This window comes from Salvia splendens, chromosome 11 (genome assembly GCF_004379255.2).
Source record: "Salvia splendens isolate huo1 chromosome 11, SspV2, whole genome shotgun sequence".
In the NCBI taxonomy this organism is placed as follows: domain Eukaryota; kingdom Viridiplantae; phylum Streptophyta; class Magnoliopsida; order Lamiales; family Lamiaceae; genus Salvia; species Salvia splendens.
In genome coordinates, this window is record NC_056042.1 from 34,712,368 (window position 1) to 34,733,326 (window position 20,959).

Below are 20,959 nucleotides of genomic sequence, written 5' to 3' on the forward strand. Positions count from 1 at the left end.
ACCAGAAGAGCTAGATCAACCCACATCTCTACGTCGGAAGCGGAAGTTAGGATATCCCAGCTGGTCCATCCGAACTAACGCCTTCAGGTACCGAGGCGCAGAGATTGGATCAAAATATGTAAGGGTAGGGGTCTGGACCCCCTACCTGCCAGAAAATCAGCAGCCCGGTTTCCTTCTCTGTAGATGTGTGAGAATCGAACATGCCGTTGAGCTGTCATGCTCCGGATCAAAGCCATATGGTGTCTAAAATCCGCGGAGCCAAAGTGTCTAGATGACAACAACCTAACCAGAGCCTTTGAGTCCAGCTCTATCCAAATGTGAGTAGAAAGCTCCATAGCCATCTCCAAACCCCGAATCAGAGCCAAAAGCTCCGCTTCAAAGCTCGATGATGCAGTTATCGGAGCACAAAAAGCCCGCAGAAGGCCTCCATCAGAACCACGAACTAATCCTCCCTCCCCCGCCGCCAGTGTCGATGTAGAGAAGGCACCGTCTGTGTTCAGCTTCACCCAAGGTGCCTCAGGGGGATGCCTTAGGACCTTGAGCGACCGCAGAACACGTTGTCTGGGCGAGAGAGGCATGAAATCAACTGACGGCGAGCATCCCCTCCAATGAGTCGAGGTGATCCTGCCGGCCATAACTAGCACATGCAGATGATGAGTGACCTGCCAAATAACATGTGAATGAAGAAAAGGACGACCGCCATGCTTGCAGCCGTTTCTCTCCGTCCAAAGAAACCAAGCAATCAAACAAGGAACAAGAAAACTAATATGCATGGCGGGAGCCCTCTGGAAAGAGGACCTCCGCCAGTGACCTAGTCTAAGTGCAATATCGGTGCTCGTGTGAATCGGTGTGTGCGAGGAAGGAAACCAGGCATCGAAATACTCCCATGCAGAAATCGCCAACTGACTCGAAAAAAAGACATGGCTGAGAGACTCGTCCGAAGGAGACCTACAACACTGACACCTAGACGCTAACTCAATTCCCCTCCTCTGCAACTTCTCATCCACCGGCAGCCTACCAAATAGTAACCTCCAAATGAACACCGACATGGTAGGAGTCAACCCCTGGTTCCAAATAAGACCAAAAATCTCCCTCTTCGGCAGTCTAGTCCGGATGCTCTCCTAGGCTGAGGTCACAGAGAATTCGCCATGGCTAGTCAGAGTCCACCGCCTCACATCCTCCGCCCCCAACTCGATCGGCGTGGCTTTGATCTGGTCTATCACATCGAGAGGTACGCCAAACCTGAAATATAAACTATGCAGCATATCCTCATCCCATGCATACTCATGCCAATATGATGCAACGGCCTGAGATTGGGGAGGATCATTTCCCGGGATGCACAGACTCCGGATGGAGCTAGCCCCAAGCCAGACATCATCCTAGAAGCTGATCTTCCCCTCACCCAAGGACCAACGAATATACTCATGCATGTATGACCAAATATGACGCAAGCGACGCCAAATAGGACTATCATGTGACCAATAAGGGGATGTATGCAAATGACAAGGAAGGATACTGTACTTCTGGGTCATGAACTGAGCCCAAAGAGAGTCCTGAGCTAGCAGTCTCCACCACAGCTTGAACCCAAAAGCCACTGCCACCTCCCTGAAGCGGCGAATACCCAAGCCACCCTCATCAAAAGGCAAGCAAATCTGTCGCCAAGAAATCCAGTGCAGCTTTCTCTTCTCTCCAACTGTGCTCCAAAAGTATCTAGCCAATATCTGCTCCAACTTGTCAAGAAATCCTAGCAGAGGGTTCATAACCTGTAAGATGTGTAGCGGAATGGCGGCCATGGTACTCTTAATCAGAGCCAGACGACCTCCAAAAGCAAGATGTCGGTGCGACCAGCTGTGGATCCTGTCCATCAGCCTCTACCTAAGGGGCAAAAGATGGTCTGCCCTCCTCGCTCCTCGAAAAATCGGGACCCCAAGATATGTGAAAGGCATCGTCCCTCTCTGAAAACCTCCAGCCTCCTCCACAATGTCAGCGAACTCCATGTGCTCATTCGCCAAATAGAATTGTGTCTTCCCATTGTTCACCAGCTGACCAGACATGGCTATGTAGTGGTCCAGGCAGCCAACCAACTTCTCCACCGCCTCTCTATGAGCCCTCGAGAAAATGATGATGTCATCCGCATAGGAGAGATGAGTGATAACGGGAGCCTTCTTCCGGCATCTGTAGACCATCTCTCTATCCCCCTTGATCAATCTGTCAAGACATCTCGATAAATAGTCTGCCGCATCTTAAAGGAGAATCGATTGCCTCTAGATTCGAGTGACATTTCATCCCTAACCACAGCTCATTCACTGAATTTTCAACAACAATTGGTTCGTATGTCCACTTAGTTTCTCCCAAGCTTCATCTTAGTTATGGGTAGATCATCCAGTGACAATTGCTTTATGAGAAATCAATGATTGAGAGAAATATAATATCTCTTGTTTCTACCTTTTCCTTGGGAAAAAATTTGCCGAATTTATCTTTAATCCAAGAATTATGTTTGGTTATGCATTAAAAATGAAAAGAAAAGAAAAGAAAAAGAATAATTGCTTTATCCAAGATTAAAATGACTTTAATGAAAAAAGGGAATATAAATAAATAAATAAAAATAATATTAATGTACAAGAAATGATTCCAAAATTGCACGAATCCCTTTCAGATAATATAAAATAGCAGAATTACCATCAAAGCTTTCATAGCTCAGTTGGTTAGGGCATCCGTTTGGTAAGCAAATGCTAGTACTCATTTTGGTGATTTAATATCTATTTGAATGAAATTAATTTTACTTGCATCAGAAATTGAAAAACCACTTTGCTAGAGAATTCATCGAATTGCTTGATGGTTTTGCATTAATTAGTTACTACTTTTTGTTACTATATCCATTATCTTTTATGTCATCGTTGGCACTGATTTTTTATTGTGTGGTAGGTAAATTAGAGAGAATGGCAATCAGTTTCTCTCATTGATTATCTCTTACACATTTGAGTGTGCATGTTTTCTAACGGGCTGGGCCAACTAGGCCTGAGCCCATCCCATTAAATTAGATAGTGCTTTTCTAACGGGCTGGCCCAACATTGCATCTTGTATTATGAAATAAACTATCTAGAAGTTTAATGTGTAGGAATTAGTACGACTCTAAAAATTTCAAAAATAAATATCTCATTTTATCAATTTCATTCATCCACCAATAAAATTTTCATTTACTTTTTACTATTTTTAATAATACACCTCACATTTCACTAATTTTATCTCACTCGCATTTCATTATAAAATTAATATATAAAATTATGATCCACCTTCCACTAACCTTTTCAATCTACATTTCGTAAAACCCGTGCTCAATCAAATATGCCTTTATATTGACGGGAGGAGGAAATATAAAGCTTCTCAATAGAATTCATCATCGAGCTTTTAGGCTAAAAAAATTATTCTTTTTTTAGATTTATAAAAATGGCATTTACAAAGGTTTGATTAATGGAGTAGTATTTGCTTTTAATTTTTTATATGGATATGCAATTTATCTTCAGAAATATTTTCACTTCCATTTTTAGTTTTTTACATTCAATTTACATATAAAAAATCTTTTCACTTCTATTTCTTACTACTAACTATCATAAAAATAAATAAACATTTCCACTTCCCTAATTTTCTTTAAAAATTCATAATCACATTTTGATTACTTTCTAAAACTTTCATTTTATAGACATAGATATAGAGATATGATATATTGCTAACTTTCTTAACCCTACTAGCTCATTAATGCAGTGTATTAAAAATGTTAACATAAACTTAATTTATATTTTAATACATTGTGTTGACATTTTAATGTGATCGTGTTGACATTTTTATACACTGCGTTGATGAGTTAACAAGTTAGCATTATAACACAAGCCTAAATATAGATATAGATAGGGTCCTCACACCTCCTTAGTATATAAAACACAACACAAATCACATACTTTAAATTCTTAAATTGGATGGTTGTGATAAGCTACATTATTAGACCAAGATGATATATTATTAGCTAAGCTACATTACTAGAATAACATAATACATTATTTTAATAAAATATTATTAACTAAGTTACATTAATAATCTACATTATTAGATAATATGTGACATTAATCTAACTGTTAAATCACAAGATTAAGTGGACTAATAAGTATTTTATTTTTAAATAATATTTATCATATAAATATACATCCCTAAATTTACAATAACATTCTTGTTATTTTCTCCAAAATTTTCCTGTTATAGATATATAAAGATTACGTTGTAATGTGATATTCTTTAATTTACATATTCAAATCAAAATTAAAAATATGTCGAGGAGGGAAATCAATAACAATTTATAAATTACAAAAATAATGAATATATAAATAAATAGGAGAGGAAAGAAGATCGTGCCCAAAAAATAAAAGAAGAGAAAAACTGAAAACAAAAGGGAAAAGGAAAAAAGAAACAGAGCATCATCGTTTCTCTACCCTTCCAAACCCCCCCTCTGTTTCGGGAAAATTCGAAGAAAGGACGCCATGCAAAAATGTATCCGCCATTTGGACCATGAAAAACAAAGTTTCCAGACATGGTATAGACGCGAGAAGCTCTCGCGCGTTTTAAAGTGAAACACGCATGAAGCTCTTGCGTGTTTTAACTAAACACGCGAGACGCTGTCGCGTGTTTGGGTTGACACGCGACACGCTCTCGCGTGTTTCAGCTAGACACACACGCGACACGCTCTCGCGTGTTTCAGCTAGACACAACTTCTGGTCCAAACGGCAGAGACCTCACTTTCCACTCGCGAATTCACTTCCAGCTCGCTCAATCTCTCACTCTCAGCGACGGCCAACGTTTCTAGCCGGCGAAAATCGAAGTGAATCCGTGATTTTGTTGCTCTAATTCCTATTTTAAGTGGTGTTAGGTAATTATTGACTATTAATTTCAATTATCATTGCTATATGTTAGTTAGGTATAGATTTAGGGTTTATGGCATTGAACTTGGTATTGAATTTTCGATTTTAATGTTGTTCAATATTTATCTAAGTATGTTGAATTTGTAGTATATGATGTTATGTCGCACTTATTTTGCAGGTTTAATGGTGTTTGTGAGTTTATATTGGGATGGGAAAATTATTCAGCTCCCAGGTTTGGGTGTTGCTTATGATCCCCCTCGTGCAAATTCATTTATTATATTGAATGAAAAGATATCATATTATCAGCTTGTATCAATGATATGTGAAAAAATTGGAATTGAGTTGGATGCACATACGATTGATTTAACATGGAGGCATCCTGTGGTTTAACAAATAAAACATGCATATTTAATAACATACATACTTTTAAAATGAAACAACAACTATAAAAATACAATACTTACCTGGACTGTAGATGCTGATGCAACAGTGTTCATCCCTACTTCTGGAAGCCTACCCGGCTGCGTGATATATGTAATGGTAATTTTAAAATACCACTCCATGTATTGTCGAGTCCTCATCACCTGCATGTGGTCTGCAAGAGGCTCCATGTAAGCGTTAGTAACGAACTCAGACCTTCTCTCCCAATATTGGATGTAGGCCTTGTTCTGCACAGCCCAGTTCGTCTTAGCCTTTCCACGCCGATTGGTTTTGAAGTGAGTTTCATTGAAACCCCAATCACGCAATTCCGGGATGAACGGCGTGCCTCCAAATTGTCTAACCACGCGTTCAGGTTCATGTGCTTCTACAATAGCCCAACACACAATGTACGTCACAGATCTCCAACTGTTGTTCATATCGAGGCAGGAGTCTGGCAATTGACGGTCCACGTAGGGCATCCAAATAAACTACAATAACAAGTTTATATTAAAATTACCCAAATATATATCAAATATTATTCATTTTACCTGGTTATTTTGGAGTAATGACAACTGTTCACGATAATGTCGAACCGAATGTTTGGGGGCTCTGTTTATCATATAGGAGCCAGTCCACCTACAATAACAAAAGTTATCAATTAAATATGTTGTCATTAAATACACAAATGAGAGGAAACAACAAACTTACATTAAGGCACATGGAGTGTTGTTTGTATGTATACGTGCCGCTACAAAATCCGGTCTCAAAGTGGGCATTCTCTCCCACACCCAAAGCTGTAGGAGCACCGTCGGACCTCCAATGTCTGACCTTTTGCCCATAGACGCCTCACACAGATTATGGTATAATGTAGCAAGTGCAGCACTCGCCCAACTAATCATAGAGGCAGCCTCTACATCTCGAAGTTGGGTCAACCACATGAGAGGTATCTTACACCCTGAGCCGTCGGGTAAGATCAACCCTCCCAATAGCACAAGCACAATCATACGTGCCCGTTGAATGTAGGCTTCGTCTTCGAGACCATCTCCTAACGGTTCAATCGCCATCCTATGTATTAGCGCGGATGCCAAGATACCGTTTTCCTTCATCTCGCTTTGAAGGGGATAGAAGCCCAAGAGCTCTTCACATAAACCCCTCCACCCAGATTCACAAAACCCATTTCCGGTGAAGGGTACTCCATCAACACGTAATGCCCATAATACTTGTACGTCTTGTAATGTAATGGTAGTTTCCCCTACGGGAAGATGGAATGTATGTGTCTCTGGCCTCCAGCGCTCAACCAAAGCTGTGATCAACGCATGATCTACATCCAGAGCCTTACCACAGAAAAGTACTCCACCTAAACCAAATCTACAGACATAATCAATCACGCGTCTGTGATGATTATCGATTTCCCAGAAATGTCCTTCAAAGCGCCGAATATTGAAAGAGGCTGTTTCCTGGCCTGCCCACGCCTTGCGCGATATATGACTGTGCTGATAATGCAAAACAGAAGGATCTTCTGGTCCATATCGGGACATCCTAATATAATCAAAATTTAACCATGTTCAATAATTCAAAACCAAATTCAATAATTCAAAACCTAAATATCAACCACATTCAACAAATCAACACCAAATTCAACAAATTAACACCATATTCAACCATATTCAATATTTCAACAATAATTCAACCAAATTCAATAATTCATAACCAAATCAATAATTCAAAACCAAAGTCAATAATTCAACAAAATATCAATCACATTCACCAAATTAAGATCAAATGCAACAAAATAACACCAAATTCAACATAAAATAAACATATTGAATAATTCAACACCAAATTCAACTAAATTGAACCAAAATACTTTCTAACCCATAAACCCTAACTATTATACCCACCTAAAAAATACCAATAAAATTCGAAAATAAGGGTTCAAACTTACCTAACAACACTTCAAATTGGAATGGGAGAGCTAAATATGGGATTAGCCCGCTGCTTTCACCGATTTTCGCTGGTTTCGCCGCTGCTCTTCGCGTGTTTGGGGTCTGTTCTGCCTTCTGGACGTATTTTGAACCAAGGGAGACACGCGAGAGCGTGTTGCGTGTTTGCTTTAAACACGCGAGAGCGTGTCGCGTGTTTTCTTTAAACACGCGAGAAGAAGACGCGTTTTTCCTTTAATACACGCGAGAGGAATATGCGTGTTTCACTTTAAAACACGCGAGAGCTTATCGCGTCTATACCATGGCTGGAAAGTTTTATTTTCAGGGTCCATATGGCGGATACATTTTGTCATGAACTCCTTTCTTGGAATTTTGCCCCTCTGTTTCATAGGTAGTTCGCCGCAGATCTCGATCCTCATCCTCCGCCGTCGCCGCCTTCAATTAAAACTCCGACCGTCACTTTATCCATCTCCCATCGTCAATTGCCTATCCTGTAAGCCTCATGTCGTTTTCTGTTCACCCCCAACACCACCAATGCTCTCCATAGGCGAAGGCATCCAATAATCCATCTTGATTCTGAATTACGCCTTTCCTATCGCCTTTGTTGTAGCTTGTATTCTCTCGGTGGTTCAAAGCCCTAATTCAATTCGATGGACCGGAGTTCGAGATTCCAGAACCCCGTGCCTCTGAGCAGCGGGGGTTTCAGCAAGCCTCCGCAAATCCAGAACGACGGCGCAGGGATGAAGCCGCTTCCGCCGTTACTTCTCGATAGATTTAGGGCCATGGTGAAGGAGCGGGAGGATGAACTTAGGGTTTTTGGTGGTGCTGCTGGTTTGGCGCTGGGAACTGACGAAATTGTTCGGATTTATGAGATTGTTTTGTCGGAGCTCACTATCAATTCGAAGCCTATCATCACTGATCTCACTATAATTGCTGGAGAGCAGCGGGTGCACGGCGAGGGCATTGCTGGTGCCATTTGTTCCCGGATTATTGAGGTATAGCACTTAGGGTTCGGCAGCTATGGTAGTTCTTGTAATCTGAGTTGCAATTTCCGATTCTCCCCAGTGTATTGTAGTCGTTGCAAATGGAATTGTAGTGCTGGAAGGTTGATTGACTTGGATGAGTCTTCTTCTTTTACTTCTTCTCCTTTTTAATTATCTTTTCCCCCTTCTTCTGTTGGAAGTTTTTCAATTTCTGTTGTCTTCTCCTTAATCTGGGTGTTTAAACAAACTAAGAGAGTGGTGATAACAGAGATTGACTTGAAGTTTCTGGTTAAATTGATCAATAATATGGAATTGATGATGTGTCTCACTTAATGTGAAGTGCACTTCCAAAGACAACACTAATCAAGCTTCAAAATTGAATTCAGTAACTTCCTCACAACACAATTATGTAAACTTGAGATGAGTCCACTCTTGTGCACTTAAATTTTGTAAGTTGGAAAATCATGTCTGATCTTCTCATGACAGTACATTATTGAACTGCAAATAAATCAAAGCAAGGCCTATTTGCTCTTGTCAAATTTGTTCCAAAGCAAGCTTGTTGTCTTTTTTTTTTTTTTCCTTCTAATTAGATATTGGAATTGTTTTTTGTTCTTTGTTGAAGAACTTTTATTTATGTGGCCCTGGATTTTCTCATCTATCTAGAGATGGGTGGACTCTTCTTTTTATGTTATGCTCTTTGTGTTATCTTGCTATTGTATCCTCTTGGAGTTCCATGCCTTGTGATGAAATATTGTTGGTAGGCTCTAATTTTAGGTTTCTGCTCAAGACGGCATCGTATTATCTAATGTCACTTAATGACGTTTGTCCTAGACCAGATCTTGTAAATTTAAAAGTTTGTTCGTAGAGGTGTTACATTTCTATACTTTATCTCATAGCTTAAAATCAGAGAGTCTTCTCCTATGGCTGAAGAGAGGAGTAGCAAATTTGAGTAATATAACCATAAATTTTGGTGCAGGGCATGTGATGGTTGATTTTCTTTGATTACATTCTCTGATAGTTGATTTTTTTTCAGGCTTCTGTCGAACATAAACTGCCTTCTTTGTACCTTTTGGATAGCATTGTGAAGAACATAGGCAAGGAATACATTAGATTCTTTTCTGCTCGCTTGCCTGAGGTCAGACCAGTTTGAGTGCATGTCAATTGAAGTCTTGCTTATCATTCTCGCCCTTTTTTTCACATGCCTATTATTGTTCTTTTTTTCATTTAATAGGTTTTCTGTGAGGCTTACACACAAGTCCACCCCAATATGCACCAAGCAATGCGCCATCTTTTTGGTACATGGTCAACAGTATTCCCACTGTCAGTGCTTCAAAAGATTGAGACACATTTGCCGTTTTCTCCTCCTGTGAATGGCCAGTCTTCTGGATTGAGCTCTTCAAGAGCTTCTGAATCTCCTCGACCTACACATGGGATACACATAAACCCAAAGTATTTGGAAGCACAAAATCAGTTTGGACAATCATCAGTAGATCCCGTAAGCTTCAGAAAGATCTTGGTTCTTTGTATTTCAACTCCCATATTTCCTCCCTTCCTTTTCTGCTCCTATAAAATGTCTGCGAGAGCGTGTGTGTTTGGTTTCTTTGGTATCAATTGTATTGCTACCCACTCTTATCATAATTTGGATATCAATGCACTATCATTGTAAACCTCTTAGTGTTTTAGTGGTTTGAAGATAGGCGGATGTTCAATTTTTTAAGATAATCCGGTGCTATTAAGGATGCTGAAAACTCTTGAATTTTGAAAGGTTATAAAAGGAACAGGCAAAGACAAGGACCATCATGCTTTCCTTATTGAAACTCTTGTTGTGTCCTTTCTGTGTTAAAGTGGCACATTCATCCCCAGATACCTAACCTTCCCCCTATATTGGAATATCTTGTTTTAGACTGATATTTGAAAATGGTGTGATGAAGAATAGTGCCTCAGAAATGTTTCTCACGTTTTTGGCTTGTATGATCAAATTTTATGCCTATCAAATATTTTTCGAAGTTGGAGGAAATTGACAAAATAGTTTCTGACTTTCTGTTCAAATTTATATCCATAAATATATATGAATGGTGGCTGCATACTGGCTGCAGAAGTTATAATTTCTCATATTCAGCTTAACTGCTGAATTATGTTGATAATGGTTTTACTTTACTTCTCTTTGTTTGTTTGTCTTGATTGTTTGTTCTTTTCTTTTGTTTTGCATTTTTTCATGACATCTCGTGTGCTCATTTCTTATGGAAGTCATGCTGCTCTGAATTCATTTCATTGACATTTGGGTATAGTTAGTGATAGCATCTTCGTTTGCAAGAGAATGATCTTATATATCTAGCGTTGCCTGATTTGATGGTATAGTCTATAGATCATATGTCAATATTTGCAAGAGTCATCCTATGAAACTGATGTTTGATGGAACTTTAACTGAACTAATCCTATCAGGGGCACAGTTAGTGATACTCATAATTCAAAGTCATTTACTTTGCAGTTTGGAACTGAAGGAGTGAGCTCAACTGGTCGTGCAGGCCTTACAACTTCTGGTTTAGATGCTGTGAAAAAGTCTATTCCATCAGCTTCTAGGATAACAAAGTCCTCCCCTCCTTATGGACTTGGGCCTGGGGGATCATTGTCACCTGCTGGTCCTTCACTTGAGGAGTTTGGCATGGATAGTTCCACAAAGAGACTCGCTGTTAGGCAGTCACCATCTCGTCCTGGAACTGATTATGGGCCAAGCAAAGTGATGAACAGAGAAGAGGAGCCGAGTGAGTGGCGGAAAAGAACTTTGCAGGGAAATCTCAAACCACAGCATAAAGCAGCAGCAGCAACAGCAGCTTCAGTGTACAAATATAGTGGTGGTATTGATCTTAGAGGACCGAGAGCTTTGATTAGTGCCTATGGGATGGATGAACGTGAAAAAAACAATAAACATCATAAATCAGATGAGTTGGATTCAAATGGTGCTGAGCAAAAGATAGGTATCAGGACATGGCAAAACACTGAAGAGGAAGAATTTGATTGGGAAGACATGACCCCATCTTTAGCAGATCGGAAGCAGTCTAGTGATACTTATTCATCTCTTCCACCTCTAGGTAACTTGACTGGAAGACAGAGCATTGTTGCAAACCATGCTCCACGTTTGGTGAGTGATTAACAGGCAACTCTTCTGAGGCTTACTCTTCTTATATTAAAATCCTTTATTTTGAGAATGTTTCTCGTATAAATGTGGTGTTAACTTCCAACTGTGTAGCCTTATTTAAATTTTCATCACTTATATGATAAAATATTTAAGTTTATAAGTAAATGATATCATTTGTATGACTAAGCATCTGTATTGGCACATTATTTTAATTGGTGGATCTATGTGACCAGTAAAAGATCTGAATGGAGGTTGCAACTATGTCTTTTCTAATCTTTAGTAGAATAGTCAGACCCCACACTTGAATATAATTGAAGTACTACTTGGATGTTTCTTCTAGACTCAAACCATGACCTTTTGCATGTTTTTTCTGACAGTCTACTCGTGGGTCTGTAAACAATGTTGCTGGAGTTCTGCCAAATGTTGCTGGCGCCAGTGATTTGACAAGCCATATTCCTCCTAATTTTGGCCGAGAATCTCTGATTTTGCCGCCACAGCAGTCTCAGAACCAATTTAATGCCAAAGGAGGCGGTTCTCTAGCTGAAAGTAGAGGCTTTTTAACTGGTGGGGAGCAAAGGAGCCAAGTTGGAAATTTCTCAAATATTGATTGGAAGTCTGGTGGGCCTGCTGGTGTTGTTTCCACATTTAGTTCCACCTACGACTCACTAGCTCCTGAAATTCAATCAGGTGATGTTGCTTTAAGAAAAACATGGAATCCTGCAAATTTTCAAAACTCACAGGTTTTGCCATCACACACGAGTCTTCCTCAGCAAATGCAGTTTAGAGGCCAGTTTGGTATGAAGAATGGTTCCAGTATTGCCGACCAAGTTCAGTCTGAGCCTGGTAGCAGTAGAAGCATGCCACAGTTGAACTTGCCCCAAATTTCTAGTATTCGTCCAGGAATGGTTCCTATGAATTTGCATGGTGCAGCACCGCCAAACTTTTCAGTGGTTCGAGAGTCACGGCAAAATATACACTTGCCTTATTCAGTGCCCAGTTCATCAAATACAATGGTATCACCTTTAAACTATGGAAACTTAGCTCATGGGCAGGGTCCTGCTGCCACTACTCCACATAATTTAGTTCCGGGCATGCAATCCTCCTTGCCAATCCTAAACGGCCCTAATATGTCATTTCAAGTACCCATGGCAACTTTACAGCCTCCACCGAGGGGTTCTCATCCAGGAACTACCCAGGCATATCCTATTGGTCAAAATAATGGGCAAGTTGCTCCTAATGCCTCTGTAGGGAATGGACTTTCAGGGTTAATTTCTTCTTTAATGGTCCAGGGTTTAATATCTTTACCAAAGCAGGTATATGTCTGTTCGCTTGTTGTATCCTGTTTGTTCATCATTACCTATATGATGTGCACCTATCTTCATTTTCAATCTATACACAATGCCAGGATTCTGTCGGAGTGGAGTTCGATCAAGACAGTCTTAAGGTTCGTCATGAAAGTGCAATTACGGCTTTATATGCTGATCTTCCAAGGCAATGCAGAACATGTGGCCATCGATTTAAAGACCAAGAAGAGCACAGCAAGCATATGGATTGGCATGTAAACAAGAATCGAACTCTAAAAAACCGTAAGACAAAACCTTCTCCAAAGTGGTTTGTGAGTGTTAACATGTGGCTCAGTGGCACAGAAGCCTTGGGAACCGAAACAGCTCCAGGTTTCTTGCCCGTTGAGAATACTGTGGAAAAGGAGGAGGATGAAGAAATGTCTGTTCCCGCTGATGATAGCCAGAAGGCTTGCGCATTATGTGGAGAGCCCTTTGACGATTACTATAGTGACGAGATGGAAGAATGGATGTATAGGGGAGCCGTATACATGCATGCACCAGGTGGATTAACAGTTGGAATGGACACATCGCAGTTAGGTCCTATAGTGCATGCTAAATGTAGGTCTGACTCACATGGGGTTTCATCGGAAGACTATAAGAAGGATGAAATGGTATGCCTTTTTTCTGCTTCTCTTTCTTGAACCTTACATTTACTGCCTTGTTTAATAGGTGTCTTAAATTGCATTTTTATTTTGCGGTTATACTTGGAACAAAAGGTCAACCCTCTCGTTGCTTTCCGTGTGCAGGAATCAACCGAAGAAGGTAGTAAAAGGAAAAAACCACGGTGTTAACATTCCTGAGATTGGCCTACAGGTCACATGTAACCCACTTGTTAAATTTATTTTATTTTTCTATAGCATCTTGTAGCCTACCAGAAAATGTGTACATGAGAAGTGGACCTGTTTTATCGGTCTTGTGGAAAAGAAAAAAGAGTTGAGCAGATTCACATCGCGTCCTATTCTTCCCTCTCTTTTTTAGCATTCTTTACTATCTTTTTCCATAAGAGTTGGTACTTCAATTTGTGTTGAAGCCATTGTTTAAAATTAATGTTATGGTAGGGCGTGGCGGGTTGTTTGTTCGATGTTTGAGTGCAGGACAGTAGGGGTAGGCGTGGGGTGTATACTTGCTCTTATTTTGCAGGAGGTTCGCCTGTACGAGGAAGCTTGTATCCTTGTATTCTGAAGGAACACTGATAGGGTTGAAGAAAAGAGCAGTTTCTGCTGCATCTGCTATGAGTTGTGGTTTTTTTGTTTAACATTTTCAAGTATTGCTAAATTTGGATGTAATTTGTAGTTAGCTATAGCAATGTTTTCTTCTTCTCTTACTCCAGTCTCCTTTGTGGAAAATTTTCATTTAAAGTGAGACATGTTTTATTCTGTAATGGCAAAAATGTGAATTGCTGATTATAGCTTATATGATTGGGAATGGCTTTTAAGTTTTAATGGTATTTCATGTGATTTTCATTGCTTTTTTTCTTTCTTTTTATTAAGAATAGGTTCAGATATTGTACATGACATAATTTTGATCTTAGTAATTTGTCATTAGTTACATTATTAAGTTTCAAATATAGAGAAACTTAGTTACATCGGATTGATGAATACTTCTATTGAAAAAAAAGAAAATTATAAAAAAAATCAGGAAATTTGATAAATGCAAGTGGTTTGATTTGAATGAGATCTTGTCTGGAGTGACAATCGAAATTAACTTTATAGGTGTGAGATGTGCATGCGTTTATAATTTACTCCTATAATTTACAAAAAATTATGATTTTTCTGAACATTTTTCTCCAAAGAAAATAAAGAGAGATTTGATTGGAATGGCATCTTTGCATGCCGGCCCGAAAACAGAACTTGTTCGGCCCGATCCGACACGTGCCACTCGTGTGATTCTCACGCACTAAAAAATAAAATAATTTTGGATTTTACTGAAGATAGAGAGATCAGAGAAGAACCGAAGTAATCAAATAAGTTTGCTAGAGAGTTGAGATAATTATAACCAAAAAAAAAATTGGGGGAAAAATCCGAAACTAGTCGTTATTGAGTTGTGTTGAGCAATTGAGCTGAGAATCGGAGGCGGAGTGATCGGAGTGGGTTGCGGGAGGCGAAAGATCAAAGATGCGAGGACGATGTGGAAGGAGACTAGAGAGAGAGAGCTCGGGAACCTTCGCCCTAATTTGTTCAGCAGTCGCATTTTCAAATCTAGGATTTCGTCCATTCAGCTCTCCAATTCCAAGGAAATCGTCTACTCTCATCGCGGCTCAGTCAACTCACTTCAGGTCCTTTCCCTTCCTATTATATTGATTGGAGTGTTTTTCATGCTGTTGATATTCAGCTTTCGTCGATTCTGCTGCATATGTGTTGGCGGATTTGATTTCCTTTTCCTGTTATAGAGAGGACGTTTTTTTACCTGATATAGTATGTATGTATGTGTCAGTCAGTCAGTGTGTGTGTGGGGTAGGTAGCTGGATGTTGGATTTTTTGCTTCTGTGTGTTTCCAGTAATGGAAATTGTGTCGTGTTTAGGATCGGCAGTAATGATGACTGGTTCCTTTAATTGACGAATCAGAGTCCTATTTGGAAATGAATTTTGTCCCAAGTTGGTATGCGTTTTGACAGCAGAGGACTTGGGTCAGAGTTCATATTGAGCTTCCTGTTTCAGTGCCTATAATGCATTGTCTTTGTTGTGAATTAAGTCAAAAACATGTTTACTCAATGCAATATATGTTAAAAGGAGGTTTTCTGGGATCGTTATGATCTCAAGATCAGGTTGATTTGACAGAGGGTCGATATCTACTGGCTGGTGCGTCGGATGCAACTGTTGCAGTTTATGATGTTCAGCGAGCGACAGATCATGATGGCCGTGGCCGAATTTCAAAGCATAAGTCGTTGCTTCTCATCAACAAGCAGCATGAGCATGGGCATAAATATGCGATATCATCTGCCATCTGGTATCCGATCGACACGGGGTTGTTTGTTACTGGTTCTTATGACCATCATATCAATGTTTGGGATACGAATACTACACAAGTGAGATATTTTGCCGCCATCTGCCCCAGTTTCTTCTATTTCATTTTTCTACAAGTTTACATTTGTAAAATTATCCTTTGCAGGTTGTAATGAATTTCAAAATGCCTGGAAAGGTTTATAGAAATGCTATGTCTTCAATAGCAAGATCACACATGTTAATTGCTGCTGGAACTGAAGATGTCCAAGTTCGATTGTGTGATATTGCTTCTGGTGCATTTGCTCACACTTTGTCTGGTCATCGCGGTATGGAGATACTGGTGGACTATCTTGCATTGCATGAAGTTAAATCATTGCCTGGTTGTGGTCTAGTCTTCAATATTCAACTTGGGTACATCTAACAAAAACAAGTAATTCTTAAATGTAACTTAGAAAGACTTAAAATGGTTCATATGATTTCTCTGCCCCTCAAATTCTACATTCTAAAATTCTTATTCACTCTGGAACTTTGAAATGGGCAGTTGCATCCGTACATATTTGCAATGTGCAAGTAGAGTATGTATTTCTGCTCTAGTTTACAATCTCTAATGATCAAAACTTGAAATTTCTTTTATTTGAATTTTTAAACAATCAGGCTATTTTACAATGCTTATTTGAGGCACTTGGAAGCAGATATATAATGTCAGCAAATTAATTGTGTTTTCTGAGTTTAAGAGGTGTAAAGTGGACAAGTATCGATAAGGATAATTTGCAGTTAATAGATCTGAACTAACACGTTTTACATATAATCTCTCAATTCTCTCTCTTTATGTTTTGTCATATATTTCCTTGTCCTAATATACAGTCTTAATAATGCTGGTTTGGCCAATTACTAGACTTCATCTAGCCTTTTCTTTACTCTAATAGATGCTAGACTCTTCCTTTGAGTACTTTATTTTATTTGTTCTGTTCACTTCGCATAAGCCTAATACCTCTCTTGTTGTCTGCCTTAGTTTCATTAGTAACACAACATATTAATATTGATCGAACTACCTCCAAATGGAATATAGGAAAGTCATTTTATTTCTTTTGTCACTCTTAATAGTTCAAATACATGTGTGTAGATAATGTTTGTACTGCAATTTACTAAATCTTTGTTAATATCTCCTGATTCTTTTGACAGATGGAGTAATGTCGTTGGAGTGGTCCACTTCTAGCGAGTGGGTATTGGTCACCGGAGGATGTGACGGTGCAATACGCTTCTGGGACATCAGACGGGCTGGGTGTTTTCGTGTTTTGGATCAATCCCATTCCCAGTTAGGAAGACGTCCACCTCTCCTTGCAGCAACAAATAAGGTACCAGTTTCCTGCGATTTCTGTTTTTAATTGATTTCTAAGTTAATACTCTGTGTATTGCCTCCTTAACTATTAGCTTGCTAACATAGTAACATGTTCATCTCATGATTTGTTTTATTACTGTGATTCCGAAGAATTAAAAGTTGTTTATTCAAAACTGCAATGACCTGTGGCCATATTTTGTCATTTAAATAAGACAATCATTCAGTAGAAATTTAATCATGATATACAGGAAATGCTGCACATATAGACTACTACTAAGCACGTTTAGGAAACGGACTCTTGGTATCACATGCTTGTATGAAATATTGATGTTAGTATAATCTTATGGAATCTTCTGCAGAAATCATCATCACATCAAAGTTCTGCAAGAGCCCGACCACCTCAAAAAAAATCAACTAATGGTAACACTGTAAAGTCCCAGGGTGTCACTAAGGTTCCTAGTCAAATGAAAGGTGCAAAACAGAGATCACATCCTGGAATGATTTCGAGCCATGATCGTGCCACGGCCCATTATGGTGTAGTAACTGGATTAAAGGTGACTGAAGATGGCATGTATCTTCTAAGCGCAGGTTGAATTCACTACTGTTGAAGAAACATTTATATCTTATTGTCCTTCCCAGCTTTATGGTTTCTCTTTGTTCTGAAATATTATGTGAACTCAGTTTGGATAACTACTTTCTTCTGTTAGAACACTTGAGATAAGAAGTATATGCAGGGTTTTATTTGTCTGGATAATCATATTCCTTTTCCCTTCTTTTCTTTCAAATGACTTTAAACATGAGAAAGTATTGCATTGCTTGTCATGTGATGGTTATGAATCTTATGATCATCTGTTACCTTTCATTTGATTGACTCTCAACTGGTCTATAGCATATATGGCGCTTGGACCAGTTCTTACATTTCTTTTAAGTTTTAAGCCAATTTCTACATGGAAGAACAAGAAAAGTATTGCTATTGGTTCTCTTCCTACCCTGTTGTATATTAATGCTGTTACAGGAAGTTAGATTTTTAAGGATTCCTTTACAGTAGTTTCCACAGTTATATGCTTTGAGTATCTGTTACAGGAAGTTAGATTTTTAAGGATTCCTTTACAGTAGTTTCCACAGTTATATGCTTTGAGTATTCCTTCTTTCAGTGGTTCTAGAATCTAGAATTGAGAGTATTTTCTCTTCAGAATGTCCGTTTGCTTTTGCTCTGGTTACAAGTGATTTTGACTACGACATCGTTTTACGATTGTTCATTTGAAAATATTGAATTAGTTATGATCTTTTGACTCAGGTTCTGATTCAAGGTTGAGATTGTGGGATATAGAGTCTGGTTGCAATACACTAGTCAACTTTGAAACTGCACGCCTGCAAAGTAGCAAGGCCATACAGATGGCTGTATCCCAAGACTCAGCTCTTTCTTTTGTTCCTTGCATGACCACTGTAAAAGTATACACTTACTCTACTTACTTTAGTACTATATCATAATCCTCGTTTCAAATATTTGATGCACTTATTCTCTCAATCTATCAGGTCTTTGATATTTGGTCTGGCCAAACTAAGTACGCATTTCGTGGCCACTATGAAAATGTGAACTGCTGTTGGTATAATGCACAAGATCAGGTCTGCCTGTCTCTCATATATTGTACACATGCTGCATGCCCCATAGAATATATGCCATTAGATCTATGTTCCATTCATAAAGATGTGTGAACTTGCCATTTCTTTAGGTTGTTAATGGGCTATAATATGATTTCCCATATCCCATTGTGACCATTTTTCACAAGTACAATTAAATTAGCGGGGACTGGGAGAGGGATCTTTTCGATTGGCAATTGCTTAGGAAATTTTCATCGGAGTTTTATCTTTCAGATGACTAATCAATTGGTCTATATATCATATAGGAGTTGTATACTGGTGGCAATGATAGGCAAATTCTTGTCTGGTCTCCACCCAAGTCCATTTCCACTGAAGATGTAAGCTTTTGGAACCTCGTGTTTACACAATGGTAGTATATGCTAAGACTGCGACTTGAACCATCGTTTTATGTCAAAATGCAGGATGAATCGAAGAACGGGGAGGCTGCCACCAGTGACCAGGATAACTGGAGTGATTAAGGCATTCATATGCCTTGGTCGATCAATTTTCCCGTTCTGCAACATACATCGTCTAGTACAAATTACTAACAATGCACTATTAGTGGGTTTCAAGTTCAAAGGATTCTAAATGCTTTCCATATTGTGCATCAATTTTCATAATATCAAGTATTTTCAGCGTTGTTGTATTGCAATTTTGTTATGTAACAATTTGTTATGCCCTAAAAGGACTCAAATCTCGCACCTCTATACTATTCTTGTGTTCCTTAAAGAGAAAGAAATTAACAAATGGAGCTAAAAAACTTGAACTTTAGTTAATATAGTTAGGAAGACACCATAAGCGACTCTATTCATTTTTAGGATGTCCAACTTAAAGTGAGTCATTTAATTTTTTGGCAAAATATAACACAAAGATTTTATCTTACTTTATTATCTCACCTATTATATTTTCTTTTCACTTATCTACTTTATTATCTTTCCTACTCATTCTTCTCCATTTAGCTCTCTAAATATCATTTTTTTCTTAAATACTAGTATGTCCAAAAGAAATGTGTTGCTTATAGCCGGAATGGGAGGGAGTATGTTTTCTTTTTGAAATATCTCAGTTTAATAAAATTCATGTTTTCTTAACTCATTTGCAAAAATATATCCTTAGTTAATCGGGAAATCGAATTGAATTCATAATGTAGGAAACAATTACATTCGTGTATATACAATTAACTAAAATAATTAATGACCTTCGCCAACCACCTTGATACATTAATATTTAATCTAAAAATAATATTTTTAACTCATTTGCATATCCTGATAATCGTGAAATGAATTGTATACCAATATAGGAAATAAATGAATACCAATATAGGAAACAATGATGTTCATGATATATTCACGCTGTTCCATATTAATAGAGACATTTTATTTTTTGCATTTATTTTAAAAAATAATATTATAAATAGTTAAAATGGAGAAATAGTAAAATAAAAAAGAAAATAATATAGAGAGTCTTCAATCATATGCTTTGTCCTTATTAGCCACTCATTTGCATATGCTCTCAGTCGCGCAACTCTTTTTTGGCTATTAGAATAATGAGACCCACTATTCCCTACAGTATCCTCTCTCAGCCGCGCAACGCTTTTACTGCCGCCTCTGCATATGCATTTTTCTAGTTATTATTTGTGCTTTGCACATCCATTTTTAAAGCGTTGATGATATATTTAAAAACATAAATTAGCGTTCTTAAGTAATTGTATTAGAAAACGTCCTTAACAGTTTTTTTATCGTTGTAAGTGACATAATATTGAAATTAGGCAAATATGTAATTTTACTCCATAGTCATATTATGAAATTTTAGGTATATAATCAGCAATAGTTTATTGTGTAACACATAATGACATTAATATGTCAACACATAATGTCAACAAAATTATGTGTTGACATTTTTAATACAATGCGTTGATGAGTTAACAGAGTTAGTAACTTAAGAAAGTTAGCAATTGATCACACCCCTTGTTTTATATCCTTAGGAATGTGATCAAATGCAAACTCTAAATATTGTACAAACTCCAAACTATGATCTGTACCGTTAGAAAATATCAACAGATGACAAAATAGTAGCAACAAAAATGTCAACACAGTGTCAACGGTTGATGCTGTGTTGATATTGTGTTGACATTGTGGTGAAAGCCTATTTCAAAAGAAAACCCATGAAAGGGAGAGAGTTTTGGCTAATGTTTTGGAGGTGCTCCAACAAGTACACACTTTGTTCTTTGACAAGGTATGTCTACTCTCACATATGGGTGATAATTTTTTAACCGACATGAACACACACGAAATTAATGGGTTTGGAT

The 20,959-nt window shown here is 38.4% G+C and overlaps 3 protein-coding genes across 3 annotated transcripts; 2 read left to right on the forward strand and 1 right to left on the reverse strand.

Moving 5' to 3' along the window:
• Window positions 1–1,121: 1,121 nt before the first annotated feature.
• Window positions 1,122–7,409, reverse strand: LOC121754876 (serine/threonine-protein phosphatase 7 long form homolog). Its single transcript, XM_042150168.1, has 8 exons — window positions 7,273–7,409; window positions 6,036–6,866; window positions 5,876–5,963; window positions 5,372–5,815; window positions 5,264–5,286; window positions 1,964–2,208; window positions 1,522–1,744; window positions 1,122–1,242 (listed from the first exon to the last, which is right to left on the reverse strand). Exons 2-8 carry the CDS (start codon window positions 6,863–6,865, stop codon window positions 1,122–1,124), a joined length of 1,974 nt encoding a protein of 657 aa, XP_042006102.1. The 5' UTR covers window position 6,866; window positions 7,273–7,409.
• A 511-nt stretch (window positions 7,410–7,920) lies between these two features.
• On the forward strand, window positions 7,921–14,179 carry LOC121755578 (polyadenylation and cleavage factor homolog 4-like). The gene is made up of 7 exons (XM_042150897.1): window positions 7,921–8,265; window positions 9,287–9,388; window positions 9,485–9,748; window positions 10,742–11,392; window positions 11,767–12,702; window positions 12,795–13,343; window positions 13,479–14,179. Exons 1-7 carry the CDS (start codon window positions 7,921–7,923, stop codon window positions 13,521–13,523), a joined length of 2,892 nt encoding a protein of 963 aa, XP_042006831.1. The 3' UTR covers window positions 13,524–14,179.
• A 482-nt stretch (window positions 14,180–14,661) lies between these two features.
• LOC121756140 (WD repeat-containing protein ATCSA-1-like) lies at window positions 14,662–19,359 on the forward strand. Its single transcript, XM_042151601.1, has 9 exons — window positions 14,662–15,007; window positions 15,497–15,757; window positions 15,841–16,000; window positions 16,857–17,029; window positions 17,373–17,601; window positions 18,311–18,465; window positions 18,550–18,639; window positions 18,921–18,992; window positions 19,077–19,359. The coding sequence occupies exons 1-9, from the start codon at window positions 14,858–14,860 to the stop codon at window positions 19,131–19,133; spliced, it is 1,347 nt and encodes a 448-aa protein (XP_042007535.1). The 5' UTR covers window positions 14,662–14,857; the 3' UTR covers window positions 19,134–19,359.
• Window positions 19,360–20,959: the final 1,600 nt, after the last annotated feature.

Excerpts from the sequence above, each read along its gene's own strand:
- LOC121754876 (XM_042150168.1), bottom strand. The coding sequence starts at position 6,865 with ATGTCCCGATATGGACCAGAAGATCCTTCTGTTTTGCATTATCAGCAC. Across the intron at positions 5,964-6,035 it reads AACACTCCATGTGCCTTAAT|GTGGACTGGCTCCTATATGA; the intron begins GTAAGTTTGTTG and ends TTGTTATTGTAG. Across the intron at positions 1,745-1,963 it reads CATTGTGGAGGAGGCTGGAG|GATTTCTTGACAAGTTGGAG; the intron begins GTTTTCAGAGAG and ends ACCCTCTGCTAG.
- LOC121755578 (XM_042150897.1), top strand. The coding sequence starts at position 7,921 with ATGGACCGGAGTTCGAGATTCCAGAACCCCGTGCCTCTGAGCAGCGGG. Across the intron at positions 9,749-10,741 it reads GACAATCATCAGTAGATCCC|TTTGGAACTGAAGGAGTGAG; the intron begins GTAAGCTTCAGA and ends TTTACTTTGCAG. Across the intron at positions 12,703-12,794 it reads TAATATCTTTACCAAAGCAG|GATTCTGTCGGAGTGGAGTT; the intron begins GTATATGTCTGT and ends ACACAATGCCAG.
- LOC121756140 (XM_042151601.1), top strand. The coding sequence starts at position 14,858 with ATGTGGAAGGAGACTAGAGAGAGAGAGCTCGGGAACCTTCGCCCTAAT. Across the intron at positions 15,008-15,496 it reads GCTCAGTCAACTCACTTCAG|GTTGATTTGACAGAGGGTCG; the intron begins GTCCTTTCCCTT and ends TCTCAAGATCAG. Across the intron at positions 18,466-18,549 it reads CTTGCATGACCACTGTAAAA|GTCTTTGATATTTGGTCTGG; the intron begins GTATACACTTAC and ends TCAATCTATCAG.